The following is a 12,206-nucleotide window of genomic DNA, read 5'->3' on the forward strand; positions in this document are numbered from 1 at the left end:
TTATTAAAAGAGTTCTTTAAAAGATTGGATTTTATATGAGAAATGTAATAATTCACAGTATAAGTACTAGAAAAGTTGCTTCTATGAAGAATAAATATAAATAAATTAAATAGTATAATAATAATAAATAGTATATAAAAAATAGAAAAATACATGAATAGAATGTTCCAAATTATTAAACATTCAATTATTGAAAACAGATGATAATTCCCTGTATTCAAATCCCCTTTCATTAGAGGAACAGTAGCTTGTATTGTGTTAAAATCATTGATTGAATACATATGATGTTTACTTGGTGTAGAAATAATTCTGTCAAATGGCTGCTTAATTTTAGGAAGCAGTTAATACTTTGCCGAACTGAAAGTCTTTTTTACTTTCCCAGTCTCTGAGTTTTCTTGTTAGTTTACTTATGAACAGGAAGACCCTCCTGATTTCTACTTGTACAATATCCCAGGCACAGTGGTTGTACTCTTTCCCTTGCAAATACATAATTATTCGTTGGAAGTAGCTCTTCAAGGCCAACCTGAAGTTCTCGCTTTCCAAGAAAGGCTCTTCTCACTCCCCATCTTGCTCAAGACAGTTCGCCAGCTGCTGATCCAGTCCAATGAATAGTTGCACGAGCTGGAACTGATTCCAAGCAGGAGGAACAACATTAAGGCTGAAGATGGTGAAGATCTGCTGGAGGATCTCATGAACAATGGCTGTGGCATTCCCCATCTGGAGTCGGCTGCCTGCCATAGCTTCCTTTGGGAAGTTTAAAGTTAGTCCAGTCCTTCCAACATGGCACAAGAGAAAATGTGCTCATTTGGTTCAGAATTGAGAAGTCTTCTGCAGTCCTTGAGTCAGTTCACATCCCAGAGAGCAGAGGGAGCTGGAGCAGAGCAGCACCAGGGCAACTGAGTAACAGGGTCCAGGAGGTCATGGTGATGCTGATGGATGTCTTGGGTTTGACTGAACTGGAGGATTAGTGAGTCTTTTTCTCAAGGTCTTGTTTATGTGTCCCTGGGCTACACTCTCTTAAATAATGCTGAATTTAATTTTCAATATTTAAAACAATTTCCCAGGGTGGCTAGGTGGCCCAGCAGATAGAGGTACCGGCCCTGTAGTCAGGAGTACCTGAGTTCAAATCCAGCCTCAGACACTTAATAATTACCTAGCTGTGTGGCCTTGGGAAAGCCACTTAACCCCATTTTACCTTGCAAAAAAAAATACTAAAGCAAAAAAAAAACCCTAAAATAAACAATTTCCCTTTACTTGTTACTTTCTTTAAGATAATTTCCTTTTTAATCTTAAAACAACTTTATTTTTAAAATATTTGTGAAACTGCAACAAAATTTATCATTAAAGTTTGTAAATTAAATGATGGACACAAAGGGACTAAAATTTTTATACCCTTAGGTGAGAAATTCTATTACTAAGTTTATAACCTAAGGAAGCCATTGATAATATTAATGTCTCCAGTTGAGCCAGTTGAAGCAAATTATTCCAGGGACTTCTGAAATTATTCTGATCAACATTTCTTATAGCACAATAACTATCAATCAGAAGCAAATATCATGGGCATACCCTGAGTTTCCTATTCTTAACCAACAGAAAAAGCATTGCTATGAATATTTCTGTACAAGTCTTTCCCTATTTTATTTGATCTCTTTGGGATCTAGACCTAGCAGTTATATTTCTGTTAAGTCAGATTGGTGAGACTCCATTTTAGGGACTCAATTGTGAGCTTAAGTCTTACTGTCCTTATGAGGTAGGGTAAGGCAGGGACTCTTGTCCTGTTGATTCCTCTTTGACATTTCTTCTACCATTAGACACTCAGGGTTCTACTGAGGTTGTGGGGTGCCCATTCAAATAGCTTAACTTGACATTTCCCTAGTTAGTGATAGTGCAGCTGTCTGTGTAAATTTGGATCCTACAGATTCACAGAAGCCTCCCCCCCCCCCCCCCAGCCAACCATCCAGTGGCCAGATATAGCTCTTTTACTTGCCAGGACTTACTTTGATCATAGCCCAGTAGTTTTTTTTTTTGTTGTTGTTTTATTTTTAGGTTTGTTTGTTTGTTTGTTTGTTTTACAAGGCAATGGGGTTAAGTGGCTTGCCCGAGGACACACAGCTTAAGTGTCTGAGACTGGATTTGAACTCAGGTACTCCTAACTCCAGGGCCAGTGCTCTATCCACTGCACTACCTAGCCACCTCATAGCCCTGTAGTTTTAATTTTTCTGGTACCCTGAAGCGTTGAGCTCACTGTACTAAATTTGCTTCAATGACTAGAGAGGAAATAACATTCTCTACTTCTGTTTTTTGGCGTTTGACATGAGTTGACTTTCCTTTTGTTTTTTCACATTCCTTTTACCCTCAAGGAATTTTTGATCTAGTGAAAACAGAATTCTGATCTTTTAAATACTCCTAAAGAGAAATTCCTCATCCTTTTATGCCTACTAGCTGAATTCATTTGAAAAAATTCTAGAAGGATAAGAAATTGTTCCCTTTTTGTTAATGATACCAGTGACATCCCTGGTTCATTTGAGGAATCTATTGTGATTCCTTTCCCCTTCTTGTAAATGTAGTTCATTCCCCAGATCATTGTAGATCTCTCTGCAATGTGCTTGCAATTAGTTTGTGTCACCTTCCACAACAACCATCCTTTTCAGGTCCCTGATCTCTTCTTCTTAATGCTATTCTCATTGTTTCCTAATTCTTTTTCCTGAGTCCAGGTCATCCTCTGTTCAGTCTCTCCACCTGAAAATGGGCTGAGTTAATTATACATTGCTCTACTGTAGACACTCTTACTCAAATTCTCCTGTGGCTCCCCATTGCTAACCATGGGGAGAAATGAATACTAAACTTGGAGAAATTAGAACCTGAGTGTAAATCCTATCTCTTGCTCTTGTTAACTATGAAAACTGTCTCTCTCTGTCACAGAGTTGAGAATGCAATTAAATAATGTGTAATAATAAATATTGTGTCACAAACAAGGATATTCTGGAGACTGCTCATCTCAACTCATTTTCATAAATTTTCATCATGTATATGAACACTTCAGATATAGGTAAATATTTCAGACCATGACTTATCTTCTATTGCTTTGTTGATTGTCCAGATTTAAGAAAAGAATGGAAATTGTGACTAATGCAGTTCATACTTAAAAGTATGCCATATTTTTGGAGAACTGCTTGTTGAAATTTACCAGCTTACAACAATTTGTTGTAATGTCATTATTATATAAGCTATTACATGAGAGTCCCTTCATCTAGGATGTTAAATTTGGACCTTAAAGGTCTAAATCCAATTTTTCTTGGAACAGTTATTACTTATAACCTGAGTAAACTGCTAAGGCTCTCTTAGCTTCCATTTCTTCCCCTGTTAAAATGGACCTAAGACTATCTATACTATCTCATGAAGTAAATAATAATTATCCAATTTCAATAATATCTACATAGTGCTTTAAGGTTTTTTTAAGTGTTATGTAAATAGAAATAGAAATAGAAATGTTATATTATAGATGAAAAGTTTTTGAAAAAGCAACACTTTTATCTTCAAAATGATACAATGTTTAAGCCTAGATGGGTTTTTATAGAGTTAAAAGTGCTATCCAAAACTGAAAAGTAGAATTGGTGTCAAGATACCAAGATTAGACAGGAACTTGTCTGAGCTCTCCCACTCTTCAGACAACTTTAAACAGTCACAAGATCAATTCTCTAGCTACAGGACCCACACACAAAACATGGAGTGAAACAATGTCTCATCTCAGGACAACTTGAAAAGGCAGGAAAGAAAGGTCTGTGTCATCAGAGTGAGAGAGTTGAGAAGAGGGTCTCTCTAGCACAAGCTGGCAGAGACCCACAAGAGGCCCTTCGTGGCTGGTCCATGAAACCACAAATTCACAGCAGGCTTCTGGGTGATTGAATCAGTGACTGCAGTGGATGCTTCCACAGCTCTTAACCCACAGATTGTGAGGAGGTTAGACAGCTAGTCATGAAGAGATTTCAGGGTTGTAATAATGATGGCACTGGGTGAAGGACTCTGTTAAATAATTCTCAGCTTATCTTTCCTGGATTTATGGGGTTTTTTTAACTCATTAATTCTTCCTAGAAAATATTTCACATTTTCTTCTATTTTTTTCATTCTCTTGATTTTATTTTATTATGTTCTTAATGTTTCCATTAATTTCCACTTGCCCAATTATAATTTTTAATGAATGATTTTCTATCAGTGAGTTTTTGGACCTCCCTTGTGATTTGACCAATTCTAATTGAGATGTTCTTCTTTAATGGATTTTGGACTTCTTTTACTATTTAGCATATGCCATGCTTCAGATGCTATTTTCTTCCATGATTTTTGTGATTCTTGCCTAAATTTTCCACTCCTCTTAAAGATTTATGTTGTATTAATGCCATTTCCGTTCACATTTTTCCCTCTACTTCTCTTCCTTGATTTTTAATCGATCTCTTTCATGGCCTAAAATCACATTTTCTTAACTTTTGAACCTTTGGATGCAGCAGTTTTGTTTCTGTTCTCTTCTAATCTGAGGTTTGATCTTCCGCATCATCATAGTAACTTTTTTTTATTAGTTTTTTTGGCAAGGCAAATGGGGTTAAGTGGCTTGCCTAAGGCCAGATAGCTAGGTAATTATTAAGTGTTTGGGGCCGAATTTGAACTTAGGTACTCCTGACTCCAGGGTCTGTCCACTGCACCACCTAGCCACCCCCATTGTAACTGTCTATGGTCAGGTTCCATTCTCGTTGTTTGCTCATAATCTCAGTTAATATCTTGACTTTTAACTTTATATGTTAAAGCTGAACTATGCTTCCATGATGGAAGATACATTATCCCAAGATTAGGGAGGGTTTTTTTGGTGAAATACTTTTCAGAGATATTTTTGGTAATCTTTCATGTTTCAATTCTTCTAAAATGGTATGATCTAAGGAGAAGTCTTTTTTATTCTCCTCTCCTGGTCTGTGCTCTGGTCTGTGGGTGACCACAAGTACTCATTCTGCACTGGAAATGTGAGGAGGATCCCTGCTCTGCTGTGGCAATAAGCTTTGATGTACTAATGCTTCTCTACTCCTAAGGCTGCAATCCTAGACTACAACAGGGATCAGAGTATGCACAGAACTGCAGTATCCTAGCTCAGTGATAGCAAAGAGACCCCTGTAATTCATGTAATCCCTGTGGGCTGAAAACCTGGGTGAGCAGCTGTGGCTGCTAATGCAATGGTTCCCAAGCACTGCTTCTGGTCAGTTGGAGTTACTGCTGAGGCCTGCAATGGACTGTGTTCTACTCTCACCTGGTCAATCAGATTTTTCCTGCTATATTTATGTTCCTGGTAATCTCTGGGCTATGATGCCTGGAAACTACCAATATTGCCACTGACCCAATCTCCTGGCTCCCTGTCCCTGGATGATTGAGGCTGTTCAGTACTGGCCTGGTCAATTCTGCACTGTGCTCCTCTCTTAACTCAGGGCAACAGACCTTTCCCAGCCAATCTTTCAAGTTCCTTTAGGCAGGAAAATTGTTGCACTCCATCTTTTAGTGTCATCTGACACTCTATAATTTGTTTAGAGTCATTATTTAAATGTATTTGGAGGAGTTTAGAGGAGAGCTTCAGACAGTCTCTGTCTTTCTTCTAACATCTTAGCTCCACCCCCAATTTTAAAAAAATTTATGATGAAATATGCTATCTCCAAAGAAAATCTAATGGAGTCCTTGACCACTTAGAAATAGGGGAATGTCTTGTATTTTTATAAATTTGACTAAGTTTTCTATATATATATAGTTGAAAAATAAAGCCTTTTTTTTCAAGAGACATTTGCTATTAGGATTATTTCCAAGCTTTTTCCTTTCTTTCAACTCTTAGTTGCATTGATTTTACTTATGCAAAATTGTTTTTATATAACATAATCAAAATGATCTCTTTTACATTTTGTCATGATTTCCATTTCTACTTTGGGCATGAATTCTTGCCCTTCCCCATAGACCTGACAAGTAGACTTTTCCTTGCTCATCTAATTTGCTTATGATGTCACCTTTATGCCTGGTTCATACGTATATTTGCCTCATTTCAGAATGTAGTGTGAGGTGCTGGCTTAAATCTAGTTCAATTCCTATTCTTTTCCAGTTTCCCTAGAAGATTTTGCCTGAATTCTTATCACAAAACCTGGGGGAAGCAATCTTTTTTAAAATGGAATTTTTTTTATTATAGATGAACTGATAGAGCAGGAAACAATTTAGATGATTTCAATCTTGTTGGCAATATTTATGGTATCACAGTATGGAGTAAATAGGACATAGGTCTGCTTCTTCCCATCAGGCTAGATCAGCATATTGATCTTAGCTGCACTGATGTCTTCTTTACTGCCTGCTTGACAGACTTGTGCTTGTGACCTTGACATATACAATGAAGACTGTTGTCTCAGTCTTCTTCATAGCAGATTCAGTGGTAAAGGAAACTTAATAATGGTATAGGTATCAAGCTTGTTTCTTCAATGGACATTTTTTTCAAGGCTATTTAGACCTTCAAAGCCTTAGTGAATATGGGAAGCTAGGGTATACTTGAATCTTCTTTTTTGTAGCTATGGATACTCTTCAACACCACATTCTTGACCATCAGTGACTTAGATATTGCTTCTATCTTGGGGGAGCAACTGCTTCCTTTTTCACTTTTAGTGCTGTCTTTGGGGAATGGGAAGCATACTTTTAATTTTTTTTTCTTTATTTTCTTGATGATTTTTTATTTTCCATTTTCTTTCACAATAAGACCAATAAGCAAGTGTGTTTTGGATGACTACATATGTATAACCCACATGAAATTATTTGCCTTCTAAAAAGATTGGATGACAGAAAGGAAAGGAAAGGATTTAGAATTCAGAAATTTTAAAACAAATATCTAAATTTTTATCATGTAAATGGAAAAAATTAAAGAAATTAAAGAATGTTTTATATATAATGAAGAAACACTATAAACCATTTCCATAAATTCAAAACTAAAGACAAACTATCTCCTTTACACAATTAATATCTGACATTTTTGAAATGCTGGCAAAAACAACAAGATGTGAGCAAAATATTTAAAGATTTAAAGAGAGGCAAAGAGCTGACAAAGCATCCTATGGGATGCTGTTTTTCCTGGACCTGTTTCTGGAACTCAAATTTTCCTTTGTAAAAAAGTACTTGTTGGCAACATAATGCATAGAACATAAATGTTGAAATCAGGAGAACCTGAGATGGACTCCCACCTTGGATACATATTAGCAGCACAATGTTGGACAAGTCATGAACTCAGAGGTGTCAAATGTAAAGAAGAAATCCTCCTCTAAGCTTTACCTCCATCTTGTATTTGGCTACAAAGGGCAGTTAGATGGTGCAGTTGATAAAGTACTGACTTTGGAGTAAGAAGGGTATGAGTTCAAATCCATCCTCAGACACCTGTGTGATCTTGGGCATGTCACTTAACCCTGATTGCCTCACATCCAGGACTATCACCAGTCATCCTGATTCATATCTGGCTCCAGAGGCTCTGGAGTAGAAAGTGAACCTGATGACTTAGCCTAGCAGCCCCTCACTCAAGTCTAATTCATGTACTTGTCATGGTATCATGTCCCTGATGTCATGGTCTTCTTGAGAACGAAGGCAAACATCAGTGCCTAACATACTGACTTCAAAAATAACACATTACTTTTTTTCAGTTTTACTGTCTATTTATTCATTTCATTAAATGTTTGACAGTTTACATTTTAATTGGGCTATGTCCTTTATATATGAGGCTATAGTTGTTTGGCTGATAAATGAGGATGAAAAGGCAGTTTTAATAATCCAGCAACACAAGAAATACAAAGTATCTTAGAAATATTTAGTGATTATATAAATGTGAGCAATTTTTAAATTACAAAAAATGTGAGGTTTTTCTTATGTCAGTCAAAAGAAATGTATCTACATTAGGTTCCACAATGTGCTGCAATTTGAGGATTCAAAAATATATTTGTTGTTTAGTGACTTAAGTCATGTTCGACACTTCTTTGAGCTCTTATGGATATAGTACTAGTAATATTCTTGCTAGATCAAAAGATTATGCTGTTCTCTGCCCTGCAACTATGATATGGAACTAGGTCATAGAAAATGAATATGTAAAGTGGCAGCCAGTCCTAGCAAAGGAGTCCAATATCAACTCTTTCTGAGAGTCCTCTGATCACATTCCCATCTCCAAGTTGAAAGCTCCTGAAGTTGCTGCAGATGCTGCTGCAGATACTGCTGCTATCACTGCTAATGTTGCTGTGGCTCCCATTTTGGACTAGTCTCTGCCCTCTTAATTTGTCTTGGCCTGGGAATTCTCTTGTTTCTATATTTTGTTGGTCATGCTGGTTTAGAATCCTATTTGTAGCAATTAGGGTGAATGTTAGTTGTTATCCTGCTGCCTTTACTCTCATTTTGGTTTTACCTTAGAAAAAGCATTAATTAATCCATTGTCATATGTTGAACACTGTGCAAAGAGTAGAGTTTACTACTTACATAGCAAAGGCAAGTCTATGCTCTCATGGAACTTCTTTTTCTAAAAAAAAAGTTAACATTTCAGACTGTATCCTTTTTATCATCTTTCTAGAGACTCAGCACTTATGAGAAAAAAAGGTCAAGAAAATTAACCAATATATTGAAATAGAGTGGCATTATGTGTAAAGTACTCCACCAATGGCCCCCAGCACTGCAAAGATAGAGGCAAATATATCTACTCATATCTATTCATTGAGATCAAATTTGGTTATTTTAATTTTGTAACATTTTCATGGTCTAGTTGAATGTGGTGTTTGTTGTTTACTTTGTAAGTCATTAGAAGCATACTGTTTTTAATTGTTCCTTTAACGTCACATTAATCCATTTCATGCATCTTTTCAAGCTTCTCTGTATTTATCACATTTATTGCCATTATGACCATAAAACTTGTTGTTCATCTATAAAAATGAGGTGTCCTAGCACGGTTCCACATCTATAATCCAAGCTGGTAAAATTTAGGGATTTTAATCTAACACTTTTATTGATGTGAACAACCACAAGAAGGGACAGAAATGGTTCCAGGAGAGAAAACAATTTTGCCTGATTAAGAGTCAGTGAAGATGCCATGTGCAGAGTAAAAAATGATATGTAATGACTTCAGAGCAAAAGAAATTATTAATTTCCATTATTATCTTTGATAGCCTTAGGAGAAAACTATTCATAGGACTTCTATTTGAAGAGTGAAACCCAGTGTGGATGTGTGGTATGATTACAGTCCAGCACACAAAACACATCTATCCAATTCAGATATCAAAATCTTTCTAATGAGAAGAGACTTTAGAATTTGTCAAATCAAATCCCCTCTATCTGAAGATTAGGAAAGGGAAACAAAGAGAGGTCAAGATAAGTTTCCCTGAGACAGATAATCTATGAGAAAGTTAGCATTAGAATTCAGATTTCTTTGTACCCAATCCAGTGATACCATTACACCAAAATTTCTAAGATTAAATGAGTAAAAGATGCCCAGGCATTATTCTTAATGTTAAAGATACCCAAGCATTATTCTTTTTCCTTCCTCTGCTCCCTATGCCTGAAATAACCAGAAAAGAGTCAGTATAGAAATGGGGCAAGTTTCCATCAGTTGATCACCGTCAAAAGATCTGGCCCTTCACCTCTTCATGACTATATAACAGTTCTCTTTCCCTCCTTTATGAATGGAGAATATAGGGCAAAATTTTAAGAACTGTGCCTAATCAGAAAATGCAACAACTGAAAGGCATATGAAATAGATAAATGACAGTTCATTTATCTGGGAAAACACAGAAGGGTTTGTTTTCAGAAATTACCTGAAATGTGGAATGTTCTCCTCTCTATAACATAATATAATATAATATGATATAATATAATATAATATAGTTTCTTTCTGCCATCCTTTTCCTTTTGGTTCATGATTCTGAATGGCTAATTTCCTTTCCTATTCACTATTCACCTCCACTTTCTCATTAACTTTGATATTTCTCTATTGGCACCTTTAAATTCTCTGTAATAGGAACACTCCAAGTGGTAGCAATTTTTTAATAATTATCATTGTAATTATTGATAATAATGAGAGTTGCCACTTTTTCAACACCTCCAAATGTCAGCTCATTCAATTCTCACTAAAAAGAACCCTCTAAGGTTCTACCTGTAGGGTAGGTGTTATTATTTTCTCCAGTTAACAGATGAGGAAAATAAAGTTGAAAGAACTGAAGGGACTTGCCTGAAGTCACCTATATATAAAAAATGCCCCTATCAGTAAGATCTGCCTGCTTATCCACTCTGAAATCTAGTTCTGAAGATAGGGAAATCTGCAAGCCACATTTTGACAGAGAAAATTATATATGAACATTATCTGTGTTCCATTACATTTTTAGGTATTTTTTAAACATTTCTCAATTACAGTAGTAATGTAGTTCAGACAGCACTTGGGAATGTTGCTGGTTACAATATAACCAATGGTCCTAGTTTTGATATTTCTCAGTCCGTGGCAGTCTACTTTGTTTCCAATTCTTTCCAAACATTAAAAGTGTTTCTCAAAATATTTTGGCTCCATGGAGGCATTCCTCTTATCAATGGTTTCCTCAAGGTATAAACATTATAAAGGGATTTCTCAGCAAAAGGATAGGGGAATATTAGTTCCTTTAATTCCATCATTATAATTTCTTTCCTGTAATTGTCATCATTTCAAAGCTCCACAGCTTTGTCTCTGTTATGTCTTGCCTATGGGACATATGCATTGTGGAACAGGATACACATCTCCGTAATCCATCTAAGGCCACAGTGTTGATAAGATTTGACAACTATATAAATTCACCAAGTAGCACAACCCCTTCAACATCAATAGTTTAGTTTCTTGAATTGCATTCTTGCCATGAAGATTTTCTTAACCCTGGGATAATTAAGTGAACATTTTCACATGAGTCTTATGAATTAAATGATTTTATTAATGAAATAATTTTCTTTAAATCAATGTATTTCATGTAAAAAAGAATTCACAACAGGCTTAATATAAGTACTAAAAGATATCCCTTCTATGAAGAATAAATATAAATATTGACATAAAAATAAATAGTATAAATAAAAGGATAGATATATAAATAGAAGTCTACAAATTATAAACTGTTCAGCTATTGAAGGCAGATGATGATACCCTGGATTCAAATCTCCTTTCAACAGAGGAATGGCAACTTATGTTAAAATCATTTAGTGGATGCCAATGATTTTTAGTTGGTGTAGAAATAATTCTTTCTAATGTTTGCTTAATTTTAGGAAGCAGTCAATAATTTGAAGAACTGAAAGTCTTTTTGTTTCTTCCTCAGTCTCTGAGTTTTCTGGTTAGTTTACTCATGAACAGGAAGACCCTCCTGATCTCTACTCGCACAATTTCCCAGGCACAGTGGCTATACACCTTTCCTTGCAGGTACTGGTTTATTCTTTGGAAATACCTCTTCAAGGCCAATCTGAGGTTCTCACTCTCCAAGAAAGTCTCTTCCCACTCCCCCTCTTGCCCAAGACACTTCTCCAGCTGTTGCAGCTGCTGATCCAGTCCAATGAACAGTTGCATGAGCTGGGTCTGATTCCAAGCAGCAGGAACAGATTTCAGACTTAAGATGGTGAAGATCTGTTGGAGCATCTCATGCACAATGACTGTGGCATTCCCCCTCTGGAGTTGGCTTCCTTCCATGACTTCCTTTGGGAAGTTGAAGTTGATCCTGTCCTTCCAACATGGCACCAGGGGAAATGTGCTCATTTGGTTCAGAAGTGAGAAGTCATCCTGCAGTCCTTGAGTCAGGTCACATCCTAGAGAGCATAGGGAGCTGGAGCAGAGCAGCATAAGGGCAACTGGCAACAAGGTCCAGGAGGTCATGTTGATGCTGATGGATGGTTTGATTCTGACTGAGCTGAGAGTTCAGTTTCTCAGTGTCTTTGGTATCTGGTCTCTGGTCTACTCTCTCTCGCTTAAATAGTACTGAATGTAATTATCATTACTTTAATGGAATTTCCACTTTCTTTAAGTTACTTTCCTTTTTCATTTTTAAACAAACCTATCTTTACAATATTTGTGCAACTGCAACTAAATTTACCCTTAAAGAGAGTTTAGAGATTAAGCTCTTTCAGATGAGGCTTCCTATTTTTCTTATTTTTTCTCATTCCCTTTTAAGGCACATATTGACATTTACAAA

General features: G+C 36.2%; 1 protein-coding gene and 1 pseudogene across 1 annotated transcript; both read right to left on the reverse strand.

Annotated features, from left to right (window-relative positions):
- Positions 1-330: 330 nt before the first annotated feature.
- Positions 331-922, reverse strand: LOC141498930 (interferon alpha-1-like; annotated as a pseudogene).
- A 10,416-nt stretch (positions 923-11,338) lies between these two features.
- Positions 11,339-11,890, reverse strand: LOC141499977 (interferon alpha-16-like). Its single transcript, XM_074202808.1, has one exon. The coding sequence runs from the start codon at positions 11,888-11,890 to the stop codon at positions 11,339-11,341; it is 552 nt and encodes a 183-aa protein (XP_074058909.1).
- Between the last annotated feature and the right edge of the window lie 316 nt (positions 11,891-12,206).

The sequence above is a fragment of the Macrotis lagotis genome, chromosome X, assembly GCF_037893015.1.
Source record: "Macrotis lagotis isolate mMagLag1 chromosome X, bilby.v1.9.chrom.fasta, whole genome shotgun sequence".
NCBI classification, from domain to species: domain Eukaryota; kingdom Metazoa; phylum Chordata; class Mammalia; order Peramelemorphia; family Peramelidae; genus Macrotis; species Macrotis lagotis.

Coding starts and splice junctions, on each gene's coding strand:
- LOC141499977 (XM_074202808.1), bottom strand. CDS start 11,890: ATGACCTCCTGGACCTTGTTGCCAGTTGCCCTTATGCTGCTCTGCTCC.